At 36.8% G+C, this 27,346-nt stretch overlaps 2 protein-coding genes across 2 annotated transcripts in view; one reads left to right on the plus strand and one right to left on the minus strand.

Annotated features, from left to right (window-relative positions):
• LOC123563011 (glutaminase kidney isoform, mitochondrial-like) overlaps positions 1–2,668 on the plus strand; it is a 38,807-nt gene extending 36,139 nt beyond the window's left edge. Inside the window, exon 15 of the mRNA XM_053537647.1 lies at positions 441–2,668. Within this exon, the coding sequence (XP_053393622.1) occupies positions 441–597 (157 nt within the window). The 3' untranslated portion in view covers positions 598–2,668. The remainder of the gene's footprint in view (positions 1–440) is intronic.
• Positions 2,669–6,081: 3,413 nt separating this feature from the next.
• On the minus strand, positions 6,082–27,024 carry LOC123565040 (uncharacterized). The gene is made up of 3 exons (XM_045359034.2): positions 26,963–27,024; positions 15,267–15,351; positions 6,082–12,913 (listed from the first exon to the last, which is right to left on the minus strand). Exon 3 carries the CDS (start codon positions 12,878–12,880, stop codon positions 9,485–9,487), a length of 3,396 nt encoding a protein of 1,131 aa, XP_045214969.2. The 5' UTR covers positions 12,881–12,913; positions 15,267–15,351; positions 26,963–27,024; the 3' UTR covers positions 6,082–9,484.
• Between the last annotated feature and the right edge of the window lie 322 nt (positions 27,025–27,346).

Genomic DNA, 27,346 nt, shown 5'->3' on the forward strand with positions numbered 1-27,346 from the left:
GAAAAGTATATCGGAAAATGACTGCATAATGGGTCAAACATGTGTGCAGTTCAACGCCATTTTCAAAGAATTGTTACATATCTTCGTTTTGATGCATAGAAATTGTAATAATGTTCCAGTGCTGAAATTTCACAAGAAGGAAGTTCAACGTAGTTTTCAGCAACAGTTTATTTTTATTTCTTTACAAATGACATTCATTTTTAATGAAGACAACTTTTTGAGAATATTTTAAGTTTCCAGACGAACGGGACAGTACAGTTCACGGTCGTACACGGTAGAACATATATTGGACAGGTAGACTGTTGGTAAAGATAGTGTTTGTTTACCATTTTGATGATATACTAGTACTCATAAACCTTAAAGTAAATTGATTCAGATGTGGTTTTCTTTTTCACGTTATGTAAAACCATTTTACCATGAGTCTTTTAATGCATTTTTAGATGGAACTTCACAGCTTACGATGATGCTAAGCGGTTCAAACATGACGATGTGGCAAAGATTCTTCTGGAATATATGAAGAAACATCCGACACCAGAGGGAGAACTTCAGATCGAAGATATCAATGAAAAAATTAAACATTTGTATAATATCGACTGATCTGAAAGATGTCCGGGTAATGGTACAGATCACGTTTGTAAAGTATTTGGGGGAAACAATGAGCTACATGTAATACTAACACGCAGAAAACATGCAGTGTTAAGGTGTGGCAGTGAACACGTGCAGGCGGTGACTACTAGGAAAATGGCAGTACGTGACACATAAAGTGTTTGATACTATAAACATTGACTTTTATCTACATGTAAAAGAACTTACGTTATCAAAAACAGATATACACACAGAAGGGGATTTTTGTGTATAACTAGAATTTTATATACATTGCACTAGCATTTAATTTGCACAAGCGTGTATTAGCAATTTGAAAGTTCGATTTTCAGTCCCCTACTGGTGGAACACCGGAGCGGACTATAGGAATGCCCTCCGTCCGTCCGTGTGTCCGAGCCGACATTTGTATACTTAGATGGCTATAGGAACAATAGGTAACTGAACTTTTTCTTTGATGTCATTCATTCAGTAAGGCTTTTATGCGGCTATTTTTCTTTTACGTGGCTAAAAGAACAATAGAGAGAACAAAAGAGTAGCCACATAAATAACCTACACATATAGGAACGTCCGTCTGTCCGTCCGCAAATCTGGATTCTGCGATATCTCAAGAAGTATTCAAGCTAGGTTCATAAAACTTGGTATGTGTAGAGTATGCACGTACATAACTTATCCTTGTCGGTCAAAGGTCAGGGTCACTGTTGAAGGTGAAATAAAAATTGTTTCTGCTCCATAACTTTTATATGCATTGATGGATTATCTTAGTACTACAGTCAAACGTTCCCCATGATGAGACAACGCATGACTCTATGCTTGTTGGTTAAAGGTCAATGTCACTGTTCAAGGTCAGGTAACAGTTTGTTTCTGCTTCATTACTTTTAATTGCATTGAAGGATTCTTTAATACTACACAGAAATGTTCCCCACGATTAGGCTATGTGTCGCGCACATGACCCATGGTTGTCGGTCAAAGGTCAATGTCACTATTGAAGGTCAAGTAAAATTATTTTTCCCGGTAGGGGACTTCTGTATAGCCATTGCAACTCTGTCACTTGTTTATAATTGTCCCTTCTCTCCATAAACAAACTACACATAAACCAGACAATTTCAGGCTGATGAATTTTTCATGTCTGCCAGTTATGTAGTGTTGCCGCACTGAAATTGATACCAAGCAGTAGGAGATTTGTGTTGAACTGTTTGTTCAAGGCTCCACTTCTGTTCCTTTATCGAAACGTCAGGTACCACATGTACATACGCAATTATATATATGTACACATTTCATATCGATGTCGTATAAAGGATACAAATTTTACATGTATATAGTTATACGATACAAACGTATGTAACTGACCGATTTCTTGTACAGTGAAACTATGCATGCATATGATATTTGTTTTTCATGTCCCTAATTAATAAGCAAAGAACTATATTCTAATATTTGTGAAAAAAAAACTGATTATATCCAGGTACATTTAGTGTTGACTTTGATGGGTTTCTTTAAAAAAAATTAGGAACCACCGATCATCGATACTGACTTGACTATGCCTTATTATTATACATGCATGTGCCACGTTAGTCCTTGTTCATCATATCATCAATCAAACTATGCGCTGCGGTGGGCAGAAGCAACTTGCAACAGTTTTGACGAGACTTGATAAATTGTATACGTTTGATAACCCTTAACATGCATGATTGTTTGTGGATAGTTTTGTGATCGAACACCTCAAGTTTGACAACTTTGTATTACTTGGAACAGTCCTAAAGTTCTGAAGTAAAGTAATATTGCATACTTCTTGCTGCATGCCACTTCAAACGAAGCACTGTTTTCAATAAAAGTCATTTTTCAAAAATACTATAGATTGTAGTTTACACAAAAGCTTGCCTCCACACACACCGCGAATCTTCACTAATACTAGACATGACATGGGAAGGGCTGTATGCTGATGTTGAAATAACTCGTAGCCCGACCCTTTTGTTTTTTGTTGTGTGTTAAAAATGTATGTAATATTGTGTGTAATATTGAAACAGAGAGCAATAAAATATGATTAAACTAAACTAGACATAACAAACAGTCTATTTGATCCTGTTTAAACTGATCTTTGTCCTCCGAGGTTGACCATGACCTTAAACCCGCATGGTTAGACCTGGTCATTATATGACCGTTGATCCGCAAGGCCAGCATAGATCGTCTACTGATCATTGGTAATCATCGCATGAAGTTTGACATTATAGACCAAAGTGTTCTCAGGTTACTGGTTTGGAGGAAACCGTGTTCAGACTCAAGGTCGCTGTGACGTTGACATTTCACTCCGGTAACAGTAGGTGTCAACCACTAACAGTAGGTGTCAACCACTAACTACAGGCAATCATCCCATATAAATTGACAAGTCACAACTAGAGGTCAAAGCATCCTCTAGTACTTATGGTCTACTGGCAAACCAACCATCCAGGGGCGTAACAAGCTGTCAGAGGAGACAGAGCGCTCGACTTAGTAAAGTAGGGCATATCTGATTCAGCTAGAGATGTTACTGGAGTGGTTACTACTTCCACACTACTGCTTTGTGAGAGGAAACCAACTATATCATGTTTGAAGTTTTTAATTCAAATAAGTAAAGAAAAATAAAAATAGGTTCTTTAGGGTACAGGAGCAGTCGAAGGATTAAAAATAAAAGGGAGAACCCAAAGAGACACTGATCTTTATCAAATGACCAGATGAATTCTAATGAGTAAAGGAGAAAGATATATTACGGTGTGTGTAAAGCTACAGTCACACATACGGATATGTCCGTGCGTTGAGGTACGGTGCCGATAGGATTAGTCTGTGGGTGTATAACTACGTCTTAGTACGGGGAAAATGGCGAGAAACAGGAAACAAACAAAACAATACAGGACGCGAATAAGTACGGATATGTACGAGGTACTACGTTGAATTACGTTTTACTGCGCTTTGCAACTTGCCCAGCGCACGGACGGGTCTGCGGTAAACTACGTTCGACTATGTTTAAGTACGAGCAGCCTCGGATAACTACGTTCGGCTACGGCTAGGTACGTAATAGCACGGATAACTACGTTTAAGTACGTTTAACTACGGATGAATAAGTTTTAGTCAAATTGGACTGAAGTCACGCTCAAATGGCTACGGTTCGCTCAAACTTTTGTGCATGTTCAAAAGTATGAGAAACTTGCAAGTTTGGAATAAGTTTTGAATACGTTTTAGTACGGATTAATACGAATGGCTACTCTGAGGTACGACTCAGGTACGGATTACTACGTTTCTGTCCGTAGCTTGACGCGCCGTATGGGTGACTGGGGAACTGTCCGAAAGTATAGCCCCTTTATGCAGTCCTATTCCGGAATTCATTGTATATATCCGTATACTGACAATTGTTTAATAGAGAAATATGCATGTTTCATATGCTGTTCAATTTTCATGTGAAACAACCGTGTCTTTCTATGATTTGGTGTTGTTTGATTTTGATTTTTTTTCTCTCAAAATATAAGGCTATGCGTTAACAGTGGTGGATACATACACGGGTTGAAATGAACCATTTGAACAGATCAAGTGTGTTGAAGAGATACATGAAGCAGATAATGAGAGGTAGCCGTTTAATGGTCCCTGGCAGCCAAGAGATCATGTAAATCATGAAGAATCATTAACCCAGTTTTTCAATGACTGACCCAGTGACATAGTTCTTTACCTCAAGTATCAAACTTTTAAATTTTACCGATTCAAATTAGAGACAACCATTCTGACAGACTTGTGACCTAGTTTTGGATCTCGGGTAACTCAGTTTTGAACCTGTCCTAAAATTCATAGAAACAAACATTTCGACTTTTATAAATGTGAGGTAGAAAATATGGCCTCTAGGATGTTAGCAAGGTTTTCTTATTTATTGACCAAGTAGCCTAGTTCTTGACCCCAGTTACCTAGTAACGAACTGGCTTTGGTTTAAGGCCATTTTTCAACAGTGTTTTAGTTGTGTAATGGTGAGCTGTTAACCGGACCAGATTTTCTGGATTCTATACCAGAACTAATTTATTCTTTGCAAGTAACTACCACTTTGCCACATTAATCCAGTGTTCGAAGACGAATGGTAGACACAATGACCTATCAAATCCCTGAGAACCTATACCTCGCATGTGGATCGAAATCATGACGCCAAGGCCAGTAGACTTGTACTCTTTATTGAGCTAAGCACGTTTTGTAGTACTAAAAGGGATAAAGTGGAAATACGATCAGCACTACAAGTGATTAATACCCAAGATGCCGTTTTGAGAAAAGGTTATTAAAATGATGTGATCATGACCTTTGCCTTCAGATGTGACATTGGCCTTGAGCTAATGACCTGGGCTGAGCACTTTGTATGCGTCTTGATGAGGTTAAAAAGTGACACTAATTTTATGAAGATCCTTCCTGTGTTTAAGACATGCAGCGGACTGAAATTTGAAGTATCTAATCTTTGACCTCTATGCGTGACCTTGACTTTACACACTGCGACCTGAGTTGTGTATTCTGCATGTCGTCTGACGTTAATTACACGTTCCAGTGTTTAAGAAGATATGGAGTAGACACAAACTTAAATTATCTGATTTATAGCTCTAAATGTTACCTTAACCTTCGAGTAACCTGGTTTGTGCATTATGTACCGGTATGTCGCCTTGATCAGGTGAATCTTTTTTTTTATCTTTGAAACAGTTTAGAAGATATGAAGCGGACACGAAGTTAAGCTATCTGACTTTCAGATGTGACCTTGACCTTGGACCGAGTGACCTGCACATCATCTTGATGTGGTAAATATTTTATTGCCAGTTTACGAAAATCTTCCAAGCGGTTTAGAAGATGTGGAACGGTCAAAAGTTAAGCTATCTGACCTTTAACCTCTGTGTGTGACCTTGACATTGAGAGCTGTATTGTGCTCTGTGCATGTCAATGGACACAGGGTAAGCTATTTGACCTTTAACCTCCAAGTGTGCCCTTGACTTTGGACCTTGTGCTCTCTGCAAGTCATCTTGATGAGGTTATTATTTAAAAGTGCTGCAGGTTTTAATAAAATCTTCCCAGTGGTTAAGAAGATACGGAACCAATAGTCTGAAGGGCTAAAGGACAGACATGTGTGAAAACAACATAGCCCCCACATACTTTGTATCTGGGGGTAAAGCAAAATAAAAAGATGGTCATGTCAGGATTCTACATACCACGTTTGATGTAATTCTTATCAACTATTTCAGGGATGTTTAAGTATAAATGTTGTTGCAGGACAATGGACTCTAGACGATTCACCTAGAATAATAGCTCACCTGTATTGAATTAATTATTGGTTTGGTAAAGCTGAGCTATAAGTATGCTTCAAAAATAGATAATAGAAAAAGAAAATGACACATTCTCTGACCTTAAATTAAGCGAAATATTACTTACATAAATGCATAATTATGACAATCAGTTTCCGGTTTGCTAAAACAACAACAACAACACAAACTATTTGAAATTCATTTTGCATTTAATGCCACCATTATCAACTTTATAAGAAGAAAGAAGGATCTGTAAATATAATGCAACAACTTTGGTATCTTATACCTGATTAAAATGTTACAAAGCACTTTGTGAAAATATCTAATAAAAGCATACAAAACAATAAATTTGCTTTTTAAGCTGAGCATTCTTTAGTTCACTCTGGAAATGTAAATTAACAAAATGTACATATCAATACAAGTATCTATGATTGTGCATACAAATTAACAAAATGCTATACAGACATAGTATTAGAGATCAAATAATTACACCACTATACATGAAATTTATCTTATTTGGCAGAACTGATGCATATACATTATACATGTTCATAGAAACAAGAACTACATGTATTATTGAACATTTGGTAATAATTCATTGCATTTGTATTCAAGTGTTGAAAATCAACTTTCTCAGTTCATACAAGACTGTCTTTTTATATACATGCATATCTTATTTTTATACATATGTTGCATCTTTATTTTAACAGACATCAAAACATATTAATGCATAGTAACCACAACAATTTCAGGGTCAGATAAGTTCTTCATTCACCAATCTAATTTTAACTGGGATATTTCAATAGCTAGAGAGGTAGGTCTATTTGCAATACATGGAAAGTGAAATACTTTTTTTAATATTCTACAAAATGCCTGAAAACTAGTCATCAAGTAATTAATTAATTTTCTAAACAGTTTTAATAAAATAAATCAACAATCATGCTAGGTAAGCTTTTTAAACTACTTTTGTAATTAATGAAGTACTATTTAATCTTTAACAGTTTTAATAAAATTAATCAACAATCGTGCTAGGTAAGCTTTTTAAACTACTTTTGTAATTAAAGAAGTATTATTTAATCTTTCATAGTCAAAAGTCAAATACTTCGTTTAATATGCCTACAGAACCAATATTGCGAATTATAACTTAAAGTAGTTTCAAAAGTTTAATGGAATAATTTATTATTGACAATGCATACCAGGGAAAAGTAAGAACTTTGCTTAAGAAATACAAATGGCACAAATTCAATTTTAAAATTAAATACTAATGTCTAATAACTGGATATGATTTTGCAACTAGCTGCTTTGAATGATACATTTCAAAGGGGCTCGCCTTAAGTTATAGGTTTTGCAAATATATGAAAAATTCTCTTGAGTATCAAACGTCATTTATCAACATAATATGAAAACTTTTGTGAGCGACAAATATTCCCAACACTTGTGATAAAATGTATTAGAATCACCTGAACTGTTCAAAAGTTATGTCCATAAAAGCATACAAAACAATAAATTTGCTTTTTAAGCTGAGCATTCTTTATTTCACTCTGGAAATGTAAATTAACAAAATGTACATATCAATACAAGTATCTATAATTGTGCATACAAAATGCTATACAGATATAGTATTAGAGATCAAATAATTACACCATTATACATGAAATTTATCTTATTTGGCAATACTGATGCATATACATTATACATGTTCATAGAAACAAGAACTACATGTATTACTGAACAGTTGGTATTAATTCATTGCATTTGTATTCAAGTGTTGAAAATCAACTTTCTCAGTTCATACAAGACTGTCTTTTTATATAAATGCATATCTTATTTTTATACATATGTTGCATCTTTATTATAACAGACATCAAAACATATTAATGCATAGTAACCACAACAATTTCAGGGTCAGATAAGTTCTTCATTCACCAATCTAATTTTAACTGGGATATTTCAATAGCTAGAGGTCTATTTGCAATACATGGAAACTGAAGTACTTTTTTTTAAATATTCTACAAAATGCCTGACAACTAGTAATCAAGTAATCAATTAATCAATTTTCTACAAAGTTTTAATAAAATAAATCAACAATCGTGCTAGGTAAGCTTTTGAAACTACTTTTGTAATTAAAGAAGTATTATTTAATCTTTCATAGTCAAAAGTCAAATACTTCGTTTAATATGCCTACAGAACCAATATTGCGAATTATAACTTGAAGTAGTTTCAAAAGTTTAATGGAATAATTTATTATTGACAATGCATACCAGGGAAAAGTAAGAACTTTGTTTAAGAAACACAAATGGCACAAATTCAATTTTAAAATTAAATACTGTCTAATAACTGGATATGGTTTTGCAACTAGCTGCTTTGAATGATACATTTCCAAGGGGCTCGCCTTAAGCTATAGGTTTTGCAAACATATGAAAAATTCTCTTGAGTATCAAACGTCATTTATCAACATAATATGAAAACTTTTGTGAGCGACAAATATTCCCAACACTTGTGATAAAATGTATTAGAATCACCTGAACTGTTCAAAAGTTATGTCCGTGACACAAAATGCTACATCAGAATGTGCATAAAATTGCTAATGCCCTTGTTTGTGGCCATGACCTTACAGGCACAGACCAGACTCTTGTATGTGACACATCTTTCATTATGCTTAACATTTGGATCATTGGAATACTAATATGCTTATGGCTGAGACACTAAATACTATCTGTAACTGTCCTTGTCTAGCTGTACCCTAGAACTTGGCGATATAGATCTACCTCTTGTGCATGACACACCTTCTTCACCTTCGCATTATGCTTAACATTCCTGTGAAGCTTCATTGAATTCCCTTAATACTTTTAGTAGTTATTGTTGCGACACGAAATACTATATATGATTGTGCAAAAAAAGTTAACATGCCATGGCCTGTGGCCTTGACCTTGGAGGTACAGTCAACCGAATAGTCTATGGAGCTGACTATTCGCAAGACACATATGCATAGAAATTTTGAAGTTTCACTCAAAACACTTCAATCATAGTTATATATGAGACATACATGTTTTTGAGAACATACAGATAGATTAAGGTAGTGGACCCAAAATGGCAATCGGCAATTTCCGTGCAATTACGTATCCTCCGTATTTGATTTCAGCATCCTTCGGCCATAACAGAAAATTGTTCACAAACCAAAATTGCTGATTATTATTACAGGTCCACAACCATAATATGGTAAAACAGCATACAGTACATTTTGCACATAAACACAATACTTTTTTGGATAAATATGCAGTCAGTCTTGGCTTCAGGGGCAAACATAAAACCAACTGACATCACCGTAATAAATGAACTTTTCTTTCTTTAAACAGTTAGCCTCAAACTTGTTGAGATCTGTTTTTCTGGTTTGACAGAAATTTATATAATATTTTCTAAACTTTTTCAATTACATAATGCTTGTCTGTAAACCTAACTGGTGTAAGTAGTTTCTAGACCAGGAATGGTTTGCTCTCTAAACGTAACTGACAACCACACTTAAAACATGTATCTTCTAATGTTACCACTGGCACTCTCTGTTTTGTAACGCACACCTACACGAACAAACTATTTTCTCAAGTCTGTACATTTGAGAAAACTTTATAGAAACTTTCAAGATCTGCCCCAACCAGAACCATTGCCTTTCCTAGTTCTTGTATGTTTCTATCACCCTTGTTCCATTTAAGTAGCATATTATACACTCGAGATGCCATGTTTATATTGTCATTTCTAAGATGCTGCATTGTTGTTTCTGGTATTTCAAGTTCAATTCCCAGCAGCCAGTACTCGTCCCCAATACCATCAGCAAGCAAAGCAAGCTCTGCAGTTGTTGGTTTTTTACTGAAATCTACTCCTTCACGTTTTTCTAATTTTATTTCTTTGCCCAGAGCCCCACTAAACACACAGTCAAACTTTTCAATATCTGACTCTACTGCAATCATTGCATTTCGCAAGTGTTTAACTGTTAACTCTTGGCTGTAGACATTCTGTCCATGTAATGAACATGTATATAACATGTGGTAAACTCTAGTTGGAAGGTGAAACCTGTCTGCATCTCTGATCTGCTGTAATGAGGCACTAGACAAACCTAATTCTATCCCAAGTCGGAAATACTCATTTCCGATCGCCCCCGTGACTCGTCCTAGCTCTTTTACTGTTGGCCGTCTTTGTAATACAACGTCTGGTACAGATGTGGTCAGCTGTTTTTGAATGGACTTGTAACACCACAGACCAATGCTTTCATGTTTTCTGGCAGAATGTATTTCATGTTTGCACATTATTGCATCGTTATATAGAAAATCTCTCATTCTCAACAACCCTACATCTGGTTGAAAACCGGTAACACAGGAGCATTGTATGAATTCGTCGAATGGCATTATCTCAAGAATTCTGCTTTCCTTTGGTAATATTCTAAGAATTTCAGTCAAACTTTGTACAAGAAATTCCCTTATTTTCTGTGCTAGATCTAGTGACTTTTCTACCTTTTCATAAAAAGAAACCCTGGCATAAATGATGTTGTCATGGAACCAGACAGTAAGTGTGGATGTATCTGAAACATAAAACGCTGCAAAACCATTGAACAATAGATACTGCCCCTTTTGTTCCACTATTTCCCATTTTCTAATGCACACTGCTAACATTCTATGGAACACTGATGGTGGCATAAATCCATCTCTAAACTTCATGCATAGTATTGATGTTTTCTCGTTACATGATGGATTGATGAGCTCAGATATCTCACTCTTCGGAGGTCTTGATTTCAACAACGATGGAACAATGTAGAAACTTGCAGGTGCTGGAGCTGCAGATGTATTCTTGTCCCGGTCAAATAAACCTGCTTGTGGACCACTCAACTTGTTTGTGCCATGTGACAATGGAACCCCGTTTGCCTGAGTGAATGGAGACAAGACTTCAGAACTATCTGATGTGGATAGAGGGTTGACAAAGTCTGTTTCTAAATCAACTTCAGAAAGCGACCGGCCAACTTTCTGATCTTGATTGCTATATTCTAAACGTTTGGTTTTTCCAGAGCCATGTATGACAGTATCCGCTGGTTTGGCAATCATATCTAAATGTTCCATGTACTCAATAATTTGCTTTTTATAATCTCTGAAACATTTGTTTTTCTCCTTATTGTCAATGATTTCATCTATTAGTTCTGGTGTTAGAATTGCTTTCTTCTCGTAATTTACCCATAACATCAACTGCTTGGGATCTTTGTCTTGAACATGTGATACAAAACATCTAAATGCATCAATTATCCACTGTGGAGACAAGATTACATAGTTCTGGAGCAATTCTGTTTCATAATAGAGAATATTGCCAAGGGAATGCTGAAACTGTAGAAAAAACCTAAGCTCTTCTTCACTCTCTATTGGAATTTCATTTTTTCCATTAGCATCTTTAACCTCATCAAATGTGATTATTTCTTTCCCCTCTGATTTCAGTCCCTGAAATGTTCTCTCTAGAGATATCCACTTAGCTGGCCGAGCCTCACCCCAATAATTTTGCCTCTTGGCCAAGTTCAACACTTCCTCTCTGATTTTTTCGAAATCTTCATCTTTGTTTAAATTGTTAATGAGAAACTTTTTACGATGAACATGTTCGAGTACTGGAGATCCAATAAATGACTTCAAAGCCTCGTTGAAATAGTCTTCTTTCTGTTTTTCCTTTTCTTCTTCACTCCCAGATAGACAATCCTTATGTGTTCCTACTAGAATCACTGACGGTTTAACATCTTGCTGAACCTGTTGCGTGTTATACATATGGATGGAGTTCAACCAAAACTTAAATGCTTCGAGACAGGTAAATTCCTTGTGAAGGAAGCCTGAAAGCGGGAAGTCTGATGTTTCCTGCACCAAACTGCCGAGTGGTTTACTAATATTCATCAACAAAAGATAAACAGATCTAGAATTTAGAAAAAAATGATGAGTAGAATAGTAGATATACTGTCCTGCAAAATCCCAAATTGACACAGTAGGATTAAGTGGCTGGTGCAGTTCATTTGCCGAGTTCAATAAAGCTCTGATGCTTGATCTTACATGAGGGTCATCCTCTCTGGTCATCATATCTGAAAGTCTCTTTTTAAACTCTTCAAAACTGCTGTCATGTTCTTGTGGGCTTGGTGATATTCCGTGACTTTTATTTCCCTCTTCTACTCCTGAAGATCTGTTGAACTCACTCTTTCTATCGTTTATTATAACTGTTTCTTTATCTGCAACACCACTATGAATGTTTTGATTCTCCTTTCTATCGTTTGTAAATGTTCCCCTACCAGCATCAACGTTATCAACTGAAATATCAGACAAACCAGATGTTGACATGACTTCCAGGAACTTTTCACTTGCATCAGTATCAAAAAGATTTTCAACCCATTTACCATCTGTTATGTCACAATGTGTCACATCAATTCCTACTGTGCTTTCAACTATTCTCTTTTGGCTGCTATCTGCTTTCTCTACAAGGTTTTCTACAAGCGATGTTTTACCTACACCAAACATTCCAACCACCATCAGTCTTATATTTCTGATATTTTGTTGACCAGTTTTTAAAACCTCGTGGTACAGATGTATAAATTCATCATCCATAAGCTTCACTTCTTCTGGAATATCCACTGACATTTCAGCTGGTTCTTCCATTGGTGTTTCAGGAATGTCCACAGATGTTCCCGGATATAATTCTTGCAAGACTCTACCACTTATTTCCTGATTTCCCCACATAAAAAGGAAGATTCTTATAACATTCTCTACCATACTTGCAGGTACGTTTGCCCTTTGCGCAACCAGCATCACAAACTGCCTGATTAAGTCTGTAAACGAAGCATAATGTCTCCCAACATATGATTCACGTGCAAGGCTGCTGATTAATCTATTCAACTCGGGATCATTATCAAGTGCATCACCGAGAATTCTCAATTGAGCAGAAATTTCTCCGACTTTTGCCATCTTTGATTCCTCACCTTCAGCCGCCATCGTTTTGGACTGGACAGACAAACCTAATAGGCTCTGAAACATTAATAACAAAGGTACATAAACTTACTGCTGGTCATACTAACTTAAACAAGAGGGTCATCATGACCCTGGATCCCTCACCTGAGTAATATGAGCTACATGTTTCAAATGTCAAACTGATGCCAAAGTATTAGGAAAGTAGGTCAGTATGTCACATTCATGGTCACTGAAAGTAAGTTTTAAATGTGTGCAAAACTGTACATGTCATCCAAATTTCAAAGCTTTATCTTAAAAAAACAAGAAAGTAGGTCAAAAATCACTGTCAAGTTACCTCTAATTAAATGGGGCCATCAGGTAATTATAATTAAACAGTCTAGGAAATATGATCAGATAATTTTTGAAGTATTTATGAAGTATTTTTTCATATGTAACTCATATAACAAGGGACCCCTTGGGCGTGGCTAATATTGACCCCAGGATCATGATTTGAACAAAACTGATAGTTGACCACTAGAAAATGCCAAATACTAAATATCTAAGCTCTGGGCCTTAAGGTTTAAGACAAGATTTTTTTAAAGGGTTTTCCCTTTACAAGTCTTTCTAAACCATATGCCGCCCAGGGCGGAGCCATTTTTAACCCCAGGGGGGAATCTGAGCAATCTTGGTAAAGGACTACTATTCGATTCTACATATCAAATATCAAAACCATAGGCCATGTGCTTTTGTACAAGAAGATTTTCAAAGTTTTCCCTATATAAGTCTACATAAACCATATCTGACCCTAGGGGGATAATTTGAACAATCTTGGTAGAGGCCCACAGATTATGCTACATACCAAATATCAAAGCCCTAGGCCCTGCAGTTGTGGACAAGACGATTTTCGAAGTTTTTACCAATATATAAGTCTATATAAACCACGTGACCCCCAGGGTAGGGCCATGATAATTTGAACAATCATGATAGAGGCCCACTAGATGATGCTACATACCAAATCAAAAGCCCTAGGACTTGTGGTTTTGGACAAAAAGATTTTTAAAGTTTTTCCTTTTGGTTGCCATGGCAATCACAGTTCTGTATGGAATTCAATTCTTTTCATCAAAATTGGCCTGGTGGTTTAGGAGGAGATGTTGTTTAAAGGAAAGTGTGGACAGATGCCGGATGGACGCCGGATGGTGAGCGATCAAAATAGCTCACCCTGTGCACTTTGTGCTCAGCTGAGCTAAAAAAAATTAACTGACCGGTAAAGTAAAACTGAAATGGTTTGGTAAAAAAACAGTTATCAGAAAAGTACCAAAGCATCTTCCAAACAGCACAATGACAATATATATGCTCAGCAGTTAATACAAAATATAGTACTTTTTAAAAAAGTTTTAACAACAAGTCTAACAAGAGCTCGTAGAACATAAAATGTCCCCCTTGATGCACTCAGTAATTGAACATGGAACAGAAATTAATTGGTCACTGTACACAAAAGTTCTACTGTTCTGGGTCAATGTGACCTTGACCTTTAACTTATTGACCTCAAAATCAATAGGGGTCATCTGCTAGTCATGATCAACCTCATTATTAAGTTTCAAGATCCTAGGCCTAAGCAATCTCAAGTTATCGTCTGGAAACTAACTGTTCTGGGTCACTGTGACCTTAACCTTTGACCTGCTGACTTAAAAACCAATAGGGGTCATCTGCTGGTCATGACCAACCTGCCTATCAAATTTCATTGTCCTAGGCCCAAGTGCTTTTGAGTTATCATCCGGAAACCGTTCAACTGTTCCAGGTCACTGTGACTTTGACCTACTGACCTCAAAATCAGTAGGGGTCATCTGCTGGTCAGGATTAATCTCCCTATCAAGTTTTATGATCCTAGGCCCAAGTGTTCTTGAGTTATAGTCAGGAAACTGTTTAACTGTTCCAGGTCACTGTGTCCTTGACCTTTGACCTACTGATCTCAAAATCAATAGGGGCCATCTGCTGGTCATGACCAACTCCCTATCAACTGCCCAAGCGTTCTTGAGTTATCATCCGGAAACAGTTTAACTGTTCCAGGTCACTGTGACCTGGACCTTTGACCTACTGATCTCAATATCAATAGGGGTCATCTGCTGGTTATGATCAACCTCCCTATCAACTTTCATGATCCTATGCCCAAGCGTTCTTGAGTTATCATCCGGAAACAGTTTAACTGTTCCGGGTCACTGTGACCTGGACCTTTGACCTACTGATCTCAATATCAATAGGGTCTGTACCGTCACCTGCTGGTTATGATCAACCTCCCTATCAAATTTCACGATCCTAGGCCCAAGCGTTCTTGAGTTATCATCCGGAAATGGATTTGGTCTACATTCCGACCGACTGACATCTGCGAAACAATATACCCTCCTTCTTCGAAGGGGGGCATAAAAATACTAACCTAAGACATATGTAAATCCAAAACGTCACTATGGGCTGATGTTTCTTTGTTTCAAGAGAAAGCTCAAATGGAAGATTTCAACAATCTGAAAAAGAAAAAGGGGAAACTTCATATAATATACATCACTGAAATGAATAAAATTCATTGTTACAACTAATACTGGACTCTGTATTTGTCACTAGACAGCTTAATTGGTATCCCCCGCCGAAAGGGTCTGTGGTGAGGAATGGCAAAAAAATATATCGGGCAAAAAGTTAAGGATGTTAATAAGAAGCAAATAATTTCATTAGTCAAAATCAATTTAACAGAAAACAAATGTTTAATTAAAGAGTACATAACAAGAGCACGAAATGCCCCCCTTGATGCATTTAGTAATTGCACAAGGAACAGAAATTATATGCTCACTGTAAACAGAAGTTCTACCATTCTGGTTTAATCTGACCTTGACCTTTAACCTATTAACCTAACAAGAGATTACAGAGTGATCTTGGCGCCATCCACTGAGCCATTTTTGAATGTTAATTCCAAATTTCAAGACCAGCTCAAGGTCAAATTTCATTTCGGTACAAAACAATGTGTATGTGGTCCAAATTTAAAAGCTGTGGCTTGAGAAATGTGAAAGTAGGTCACTAGATCAATTTCAAGGTCAAAGTTCATTTCGGTAGACAGAACTATGCATGTGATTCAAATTTGGAGGCTGTAGCTTGAGAAATGTGAAAGTAGGTAATAGTTAAAAATCAATGTCAAAGTTCAATTCAGAACATAAAAATATGTATGCGGTCCAAATTTGAAGTCTGTAGCTTGAGAAATGTGAAAGTAGGTCACTAGGTCAATCTCAAAATCAAAGTTCATTTCAATACACAAAACTATGCATGTGGTTCAAATTTGAAGGCTGCAGCTTGAGAAATGTGAAAGTAGGTCACTAGGTCAAAATCAAGATCAAATTTTAATTCGGAGCACAAAACTATGCAAGTGGTCCAAATTTGAAGCCTGTACCTTCAGAAATGTGAAAGTAGGTCACAAGGTCAATCTCAAGATCAAAGTTCATTTCGGTACACAAAACTATGCTTGTGGTCCAAATTTGAAGGCTGTAGCTACAGAAATGTTAAAGTAGGTCACTAGGTCAAGGTCAACTCATGTCAAGATTCATTTTGCCACTCAAAACAATACAATGTGGTCCAAATTTGAATGATGTAAGTTATGGACATGAAGATTCTCAAGTTTTTCCTTATATGAGTCTATATGAACCATGTGACCCCTGGGGCGGGGCCATATTTGACCCTAGAGGGATAATTTGAACAAACTTGGAAGAGAACCACTAGATGATGCTACATTACAAAATATCAAAGCCATAGTCTTTGTGGTTTGGACAAGAAGATTTTCAAAGTTTTTCCCTATATAAGTCTATGTAAACCATGTGACCTCCAGGGCGGAGCCATATTTGACCCTAGGTGAATAATTTGAACAATCTTAGTAGAGGACCACTAGATGATGTCATATACAAAATATCAAAGCCCTCTAGACCCCGTGGTTTTGGACAAGAGGTTTTTCAAATTTTTTTCCTATATAAGTCTATATAAACCATGTGACCCCCAGGGAAATAATCTGAACAATCTTGGTAGAGAACCACTAGATTTTGCTACATACCAAATATCAAAGCCCTAGGCCCTATGGTTCTGGACAAGAAGATCAGAAACCATTTAACTATTCTTGGCCAATGTGACCTTGACCTTTGACCTAATGACCTCAAAATCAATAGGAGTCATCTGCTGGTCAAGGCCAACCTAACTATCAATTTTCCTGACACTAGGCCAAAGCGTTCTTGAGTTATTGCCCGGAAACCATTTTACCGTTCCTGGTCACTGTGACCTTGAGCTTTGACATACAGACCTCAAAATCAATAGGGGTCATCTGCTGGTCATGACCAACCTCCTTACTTTCATGATCCTAGGCCCAAGTCTTCTTGAGTTATCATCTGGAAACCGTTTTACTTTTCAGGGTTACTGTGACCTTGACCTTTGACATACAGACCCAAAATCAATAGGGGTCATCTGCTGGTGATGACCTACCTCCCTATTAACTTTCATGATCCTAGGCCCAAGTGTTCTTGAGTTATCATCCGGAAACGGATTGGTCTACATTCCGACCGACCGACCGACCGACCTACCGACATCTGCAAAACAATATACCCCTCCTTCTTTGAAGGGGGGGGTGGGGGGGCGTTTTAAATGTATGATACTTTGATCCTGACTAAAGAATTTATTTTGAATGGGATATGCTTACTGTAATAAGCTTAGCTTTTAAAATTAAATACAGTTAATTGAAATGTGAGGTGGGGGCATGGTACAACTTGCATGTTGATAAGTATTCAAGGAAGGTTTGAAAAAAATCTAAAATAAGGCATGAAAAAAAATATTTTTTTTGGGGGGGGGGGGGGGGGGGGGGGGGGGGGGGTGGTGTGACCAAGGCAAGTTGGTGACCAGGTGTGGGTGAACAACTTCACATGTTAATAATAAATGTTCAGGGAAAAGAAATGAAAGAAATTTAATGAAATTCTGCCTAATGGTAAGTTTGTTATGTACAAATATGTGGATTTTTAGGCAATTAAAGGGCAATAACTCTTAATTTACAAAATAAATCTGAACGAAATTGTGTGTACACGACCATATTATGGTGATCTAAAGTCTGTTTAAGTTTCATAGTTCTAGGTCAAATATATAAAAAGTTATGATGCAGAAATTGCCATATTTATAGTACCCTATATAGTTAACACTAGAAACTTCTAAGGGCCATAACTCTAGTGTTACTAGGGCAATCTGACTGAAACTTGGCGGGCTGCAAAAACGGGGGATAAAAAAATATTTTCTATTTTTAGTGCTGGTGGTCACTTCAAGGGATCAAGCAGAACTATTTGAACAAATCAGAGAGAAGATGAAACAAGAATGCTATAGACAAAATTTAGTCAAGATTCATCAAATAGTCCATGAAAAAACTTGTCTATTTCTAGCTTTGAAGGTCCCTAAAAGGGGCCAAGCGGAACATTTTCAAAAACAAGAGGACCATGATGGTCCTGAATCGCTCACCTCTTCCCACATGACCCAGTTTTGAGTATGACGTCGTTTTTTTTTATTTGGAATTAGTGACCTAGTTTTTGAGCTCATGTGACCCAGTTTTGAACTTGACCTAGATATATTCAAGATAAAAATTCTGACCATTTTCATGGATGAATCCATGTGGAAATATGGTCTCGTAGAGAGGGTACAAGGTTTTGCTATTATTTGACCTATTGACCTAGTTTTCGAAGGTACGTGACCTGTTTTGAACTTTACAATAGACTATCATTCAAGGTGAACAATCTCATAATTTTCATGATGATCTAGAAAAATACAGCCTCTAGAGAGGTCACAAGTTTTTTCTATTTTTATACCTACTGGCCTAGTTTTTGACCGAACGTGACCCGTTTCTAAACTGACCTAGATATCATCAAGGTGAATTTCAGATCAATTTTCTGAGATCATTGAAAAATATGGCTCTATAGAGAGGTCAAAAGATTTTAATAATTTTATAGACCTACTGACCTAGTTTTTGATAGCAGTTGACCAGGTTTCAAACTTGACCTAGTATTCATCAGATGAACATTCAGACCAACTTTCATACAGATCCCATGAAAGTATGGCCTCTAGAGAGGTCACAAGGTTTTTTTATTATTTGACCTACTGACCTAGTTTTTTAAGGCACATGACCCAGTTTCAAACTTGACTAGATATCATCAAGGTGAACATTTGACCAATTTTTATGGAGATCCATTCACAAGTATGGCCTCTAGAGAGGTCACAAGGTTTTTCTATTTTTAGACCTACTGACCTAGTTTTTGACCGCACATGACCCTGTTTCGAACTTGACCTAGATATCATCAAGATGAACATTCAGACCAATTTTCATACAGATCCCATGAAAATATGGCCTTTAGAGAGGTCACAAGGTTTTTCTATTATTTGACCTACTGACCTAGTTTTTGATGGCACGTGACCCACTTTCGAACTTGACCTAGATATCATCAAGATGAACATTCTGACCAACTTTCATACAGATCCCATGAAAAATATGGCCTCTAGAGAGGTCACAAGGTTTTTCTATTATTTGGACCTACTGACTAGTTTTGATGGCACGTGACCCACTTTCAAACTTGACCTAGATATCATCAAGATGAACATTCTGACCAATTTTCATGAAGATCTCATGAAATATATGGCCTCTAGAGAGGTCACAAGGTTTTTCTATTTTTAGCCCTACTGACCTAGTTTTTGACCGCACATGACCCAGTTTCGAACTTGACCTAGATATCATCAAGACGAACATTCAGACCAACTTTCATACAGATCCCATGAAAAATATGGCCTTTAGAGAGGTCACAAGGTTTTTCTATTATTTGACCTACTGACCTAGTTTTTGACGGCACATGACCCAGTTTTTTAAACTTGACCTAGATATCATCAAGGTGAACATTCTGACCAATTTTCATGAAGATCTTGTGAAATATATGGCCTCTAGAGAGGTCACAAGGTTTTTCTATTTTTAGACCTACTGACCTAGTTTTTGAAGGAACGTGACCCAGTTTCGAACTTGACCTAGATATCATCAAGGTGAACATTCTGACCAATTTTCATGAAGATCTTGTGAAATATATGGCCTCTAGAGAGGTCACAAGGTTTTTCTATTTTTAGGCCTACTGACCTAGTTTTTGATGACACGTGACCCAGTTTCGAACTTGACCTAGATATCATCAAGATGAACATTCTGACCAACTTTCATAAAGATCCCATGAAAAATGTGACCTCTAGAGTGGTCACAAGCAAAAGTTTACGGACGGACGCACGGACGGACGACGGACACCGCACGATCACAAAAGCTCACCTTGTCACTTTGTGACAGGTGAGCTAAAAAGAAAAAATGAGGATCATACAAGGATGCTGCAGACCAAGTTTTGTGAAGATCCATCCACAGATCAATCCGCTGATTCATGTGAAATAGCCATTTTAAGGATTTTCTATTTTGAGATATTTTGGCCTCTAAATGGAACTAAATGTAAAGCATGGCAATATACGCCTGCAGTTTCTGACCAGAGGAGTAGAAAGTAAAATTCAAAGAAAATATATTTTGGGTATGTTGCTGGTGATGCAATGCAGACAGTGTTTTGGTGTGTTGTGGGGTGGGTTGGGGTGCGGGGAGGAGGTTGTATGGCAGACCTTATGGAATACAAAAGCACAAGAAACTCAAAGGTTTTTTTTTCTGGAGCTGGTTAACAGCTAATGATCAATCACCACCCACCTATATTCCAAGTTAAAAGTCATTATCTTGAATAGTTTTAAGTTTGATCTAGACACAAAATACAATTTACATAATGATATTTTATAAATCCTCTATAAAAAATGTTTTTAAAAATTAAGAAAAAAAAATATTTGTATAACTCAGGTTAGTAAATTTTGAAATGCAGGTAACGTAATTATAACTTAACAAGAGCTGTCCGGAAGACAGTGCTCTCCACTTTTCGGCAATTTGACAGTAAAATGAATTTATGTCTCAATAAGAGACATCTACTTTAAAAGGAAGATACACAAAGATATAAAAGACCCTACTATTCAACGGTATTTAATACACTTTCAGTGAGTTATTGGTAAGTCCTATTCAAATTTGCATTTACTAAATATTATTGATTGTTAAACTTTGGGCACCTTACATAAATCGGCTCTACTCTGTGTTACTCATGTAGACCTTTGCACCCAATCATAACAAATATTAAGTAACACCCATTTAACAATGTAGATTTGATTTTTTTTTTATCAATTTCTGTCTGAATTCTTAACAACTGGCATGTGCAATGTAAGTACATATTAAAGAATGGCTTTAACGTTCTTAATTTATTCTGCAAGGGAGTCATCTAAATCAGATCGTGATATTTTTACTGTATGGTATAGGTTTTTAAAAAGCATGACACGACCAATAACAACAAAGATGGCCGTGTCTGCAGACGAACATATAAACTATTTCCATGCTTCTAAGTGATTAAATGAGAGTATCACTGAAGTACCAGTTTTGGGATTAAACAAAAGATGTAAAACGGTATGCTGATATTAATCAATTTATCATTTTACCTTCCATTTTTATTTGATTAAGACATATGAAATTTGTTTATTCTACCAAAATACCACGTGATCACCACTTGACATACGCGGGATATGCAAATTAACCGGAAATACCGACATCGTCGAAAATGTATGTCCATCGAAGTCGTGGGGATACATGTACATTCATAAAATGGCAGCGAGGTAAGTTTATGCTTTAATGTCAACATAAATTCATCAGAGATGTAGACTAATCATTACAAATGCTTTGTACTTGTACCAGAAACGTTCCCAACGGATTTTACTTGGGGATTTCCTAACAGAAATATGCAGAATTAATTTGGACGTGACGGAGACAGCAACAATCAAAAGTTATCACGCTGTCCCGAAACGTCCTATTTATTTGGACTAAGAAAGATTAGATCATACAAAATATATTATATTCCCTAAAATGATTTATTTTGGATATAGTATTTCCTACTCTCTCTGAACAATTACGTTTATTTATCATAAACAGTTATGTTGCGTTGTTTGAGGAATGGGTGGTCTTGCAACCGAAATTATCATGTCCTAAATACTGCTCTACCTAAGGGCAGCACGAAAAACCCAAATCTACCTCTAGGAATGATCAAATCTTCGTAGATTATGAAAATTTATCATATATTTCAACATAAGTATATCATTTTGATGTATTATAACGATAATTAACTAGAACAAGATGACCATGATGGTCCTGAATCGCTCACCTCTTCCCACATGACCCAGTTTTGAGTATGACGTCGTTTTTTCTATTATTTAACATAGTGACCTAGTTTTTGAGCTCATGTGACCCAGTTTTGAACTTGACCTAGATATTATCAAGATAAAAATTCTGACCAATTTTCATGAAGATCCATTGAAAAATATGGTCTCTAGAGAGGTCACAAGGTTTTTCTATTATTTGACCTATTGACCTAGTTTTCGAAGGTTCGTGACCCTGTTTTGAACTTTATCTAGATATCATCAAGGCGAACATTCTCACTAATTTTCATGAAGATCTCATGTAAAATATGGCCTCTAGAGAGGTCACAAGGTTTTTCTATTTTTATACCTACTGGCCTAGTTTTTGACCGCACGTGACCCAGTTTCGAAACTGACCTAGATATCATCAAGGTGAACATTCAGATCAATTTTCATGAAGATCCATTGAAAAATATGGCCTCTAGAGAGGTCAAAAGATTTTAGTAATTTTAGACCTACTGACCTAGTTTTGATCCGAATTTGACCCAGTTTAAAACTTGACCTAGATATCATCAAGATGAACATTCAGACCAACTTTCATACAGATCCCATGAAAAATATGGCCTTAAGAGAGGTCACAAGGTTTTTCTATTATTTGACCTACTGACCTAGTTTTTGAAGGCACGTGACCCATTTTCGAACTTGACCTAGATATCATCAAGATGAACATTCAGACCAACTTTCATACAGATCCCATGAAAAGCATGGCCTCTAGAGAGGTCACAAGGTTTTTCTATTATTTGACCTACTGACCTAGTTTTTGATGGCTCGTGACCCACTCTCGAACTTCACCTAGATATCATCAAAGTGAACATTCTGACCAATTTTCATGCAGATCTCATGAAATATATGGCCTCTAGAGAGGTCACAAGGTTTTTCTATTTTTAGACCTACTGATCTAGTTTTTGACTGCACGTAACCTAATTTCGAACTTGTCCTAGATATCATCTAGATGAACATTCAGACCAACTTTCATACAGATCCCATGAAAAATATGGCCTTTAGAGAGGTCACAAGGTTTTTCTATTATTTGACCTACTGACCTAGTTTTTGACCGAATTTGACCAAGTTTCAAACTTGACCTAGATATCATCAAGATGAACATTCAGACCAACTTTCATACAGATCCCATGAAAAATATGGCCTTTATTGAGGTCAGAAGGTTTTTCTATTATTTGACCTACTGACCTAGTTTTTGAAGGCACGTGACCCATTTTCGAACTTGACCTAGATATCATCAAGATGAACATTCAGACCAACTTTCATACAGATCCCATGAAAAGCATGGCCTCTAGAGAGGTCATAAGGTTTTTCTATTATTTGACCTACTGACCTAGTTTTTGATGGCTCGTGACCCACTCTTGAACTTGACCTAGATATCATCAAAGTGAACATTCTGACCAATTTTCATGCAGATCTCATGAAATATATGGCCTTTAGAGAGGTCACAAGGTTTTTCTATTTTTAGACCTACTGACCTAGTTTTTGACTGCACGTAACCCAGTTTTGAACTTGTCCTAGATATCATCTAGATGAACATTCAGACCAACTTTCATACAGATCCCATGAAAAATATGGCCTTTAGAGAGGTCACAAGGTTTTTCTATTATTTGACCTACTGACCTAGTTTTTGATGGCACGTGACCCAGTTTCAAACTTGACCTAGATATCATCAAGGTGAACGTTCTGACTGATTTTCATGAAGATCTTATGAAATATATGGCCTCTAGAGAGGTCACAAGGTTTTTCTATTTTTAGACCTACTGACCTAGTTTTTAAAGGCACGTAACCCAGTTTCGAACTTGACCTAGATATCATCAAGATAAACATTCTGACCAATTTTCATGAAGATATTATGAAATATATGGCCTCTCGAGAGGTCACAAGGTTTTTCTATTTTTAGACCTACTGACCTAGTTTTTGACGGCACGTGACCCAGTTTCGAACTTGACCTAGATATCATCAAGATGAACATTCTGACCAACTTTCATAAAGATCCCGTAAAAAATGTGACCTCTAGAGTGGTCACAAGCAAAAGTTTACGCACGCACCCACGGACAGACTGACGGACGACAGACGACGGACGCTGCACGATCATAAAAGCTCACTTTGTCACTTTGTGACAGGTGAGCTAAAAATCGGTGTTGAACTGAAATTGCTCAGTATTTGTAAATATCACGGTCAAGTATTCTGACATTGATGCTGTACGTAAGAATATACATTTGTATCATTATATAATTATGACAGTGATATTTACAAATTTCCACTTTGCAGAGAGGCAATACATGGTATTTTGTCAAACTCCTCGAAAATCAATGAAAATGCCATTTATCTATTCCTTATGATGTAAAACTGTGACAAATGGCTGAAAACTCTTAAATTTCTTGTGATTTTGGAATTTAGATCAAATTTTCGACCAGGTGGCTCTATTTTGGTCCGTTTTAGGGACCTAGTAAATGTCTTTTCTCGCATTTTAGCACTACAATTGTCTAAATATTATTGAAATTAGCACGTTTCTGAACGAAAAGGACAAACATCATAACAATTAAATGGATCTTGAATGAAAATTCAACAAACAAGGTAAAATAAATTGAAATATTGCTTGCACAGGGCTAAATTTCGCATATTTTGGGGGATGGGGGGTGACCTGTAATGAAATGTCATTTCTCTGTATTTTCTCAATATTTTGCAACAAAACTAAGCAGAATCATTGCAAAATAGGTGTACCTTGAGAATGAATGCAAATTCATGGAAAAATCAAACAAAAAATTTTTCTTATAAAAATGTAACAAAGGTGCCAGAATGTCACAATATACGCCCGTCACAGCAAATTTCTTTACACTAGCACCTGTATTTGCAAATGGAATTTTAATTTTCTAGTTGTTTACAATGTTTTATTTTTAGAAATTATTGTAATTCTTTTATTTTTCTAAGTCCACAAAAAAAATCCTTACCAGGTAGAGATACCTTAAAATACACCCAAAATTTGAAAGTAACATCAATGTTGTACCACAGAAAAGTGGTCTTGGTTTTTCCCTACTGTCAATTATAAAAAAGTTACAATGTAAGTTATTTATAGTAACAACTAAGGGGAGATAGCTCAAAAAACAGGTCAGAATTGGATGTAACATGCATGTTGTACTACAGAAAAGTGGTCTCGATTTTTCCCTATGACTTGTAATGAAAAAGTTACAATATAAGCTATTTATAGTAACAGCAAAGGGAAGTAATTCAAAAGAAGGGACCAGTGCATGACACTCCGACTCATGATGGTGTACAACTGTGCCAAGTTACATCAAAATCCCTCAATGCATGAAGTAGAAATGCTCCGGACAAAGTCATTCTTGTATCTGACCTTTGGCCTCTAAGTGTGACCTTGACCTTAGACCTAGGGACCTGGTTCTTGCGCATGACACTCTGTCTCATGCTTGTGAACATTTGTGCCAAGTTGTATCAAAATCCCTCAATGCATGAAGAAGAAATGCTCCGGACAAAGTTTTCATTCTTGTATCCTTGACCTCTAAGTGTGACCTTGACCTTACCCCTAGGGACCTGGTTCTTGCGCAAGACACTCCGTCTCATGATGGTGAACAATTGTGCCAAGCTACATTGAAGTCCTTTCATGCATGAAGAAGATATGCTCCGGACAAAGTTTTCATTCTTGTATCCTTTGACCTCTAAGTGTGACCTTGACCTTAGACCTAGGGACCTGGTTCTTGCCCATGACACTCCCTCTCATTATGGTGAACAACTGTGCCAAGCTACATCAAAATCCTTCCATGCATGAAGAAGATATGCTCCGGACAAAGTCATTCTTGAATTTTTCATTCTTGTATCCTTTGGCCTCTAAGTGTGACCTTGACCTTAGACCTAGGGACCTGGTTTTTGCGCAAGACACTCCGTCTCATGACGATGAACAATTGTGCCAATTTTCATCAAAATCCCTCCATGCATGAAGAAGATAATATGCTCCGGACAAAGTTATTCTTGAATTTGACCTTTGACCTCTAAATGTGACCTTGACCTTAGACCTAGGGACCTGGTTCTTGTGCAAGACACTCCGTCTCATGATGGTGAACAACTGTGCCAAGTTTCATCAAAATCCCTCCATGCATGTAGAAGATATGCTCCGGACAAGGTCTGTGGACGCCGCCCGCCCGCCTGGCCATCCGCCCGCCAGGGGCGTTCCCATAATACGTCCCCTTTTTCAAACGGTCATATAAAAATGGCGGCGTAAGAATTTAATGTCTCCAAAACAGAAATTGAAAGAAGCAAAAAGTAGTAAATTCAGGGGGTTGTATTTAACGAACTGTAGTTTTCTTATATAAAAGTTAACACCCCATTTTCTTTTTGTTTTTGTAAAGTAGCGATCTAGTTCTTTATGGGAATATGTCTCTGAAAATCTGATATGCTAGAAAATGACGAAAAACCATTATGAAGTAAGTGGATATTATATGAAATAAAAAACAGCTGGATTTAGTGGTGTTCAGCCTGGAGATCTATGACTTCCTGAATTTCATTTACCTCAACAGGCTGGGGAAATATGCGGAACGGGATATATAGCCCGTTTGTACTATTATACCCCTAAGGGCTTATTTCAGAACAACAGAAGGTGTGATATCATTTGAGAAACACAGGCCTGTCGGAAAGCGCGTATCCGAAGTATGACTGCACTACCCTATCGGCCTTGACTGTTCGATACACGGCCCTTTCGAAACTATTCAGCCTCCCAGTTGCTGCGCTGAGAGATGCTGAGTTGGGAGAATTAGTCTGTTTACACCATTTACTCATTACCTGTCCTTCAATATGGAAAAATTGGCCCGAAAATTCTCAATTTCTTTCCTGAAGTCTTTGACTAATAGAACGACGAATATCAAAATATTAATATTGCTGTCATCGCAACCTGCATCAGCAGCCCTCTATAAATAGTAACACGTATACAGGGTGTGTTTATTAAATAAGACTGACATCTATTTGGTGAATGATTTCTAATGTTTATTGACATTACCAATCTTCAACATCTGGAAATATATACAGAGTGAACTAAGTAAACAAATCATAATACATGTAATAATAATCATAATCCTATATCTCCCCCCAAGTCTTTGGGCATGAAGTATTGAAATGTATGAAACAAAGACTGACTAGATATAAAATGAAATGAATCAAACATAAAAT

The sequence above is a fragment of the Mercenaria mercenaria genome, chromosome 2 (assembly GCF_021730395.1).
Source record: "Mercenaria mercenaria strain notata chromosome 2, MADL_Memer_1, whole genome shotgun sequence".
Taxonomy (NCBI): Eukaryota; Metazoa; Mollusca; class Bivalvia; order Venerida; family Veneridae; genus Mercenaria; species Mercenaria mercenaria.

Bases quoted from the DNA above. Each gene is read 5' to 3' on its own strand.
- LOC123565040 (XM_045359034.2), bottom strand. From the start codon at position 12,880: ATGGCGGCTGAAGGTGAGGAATCAAAGATGGCAAAAGTCGGAGAAATT.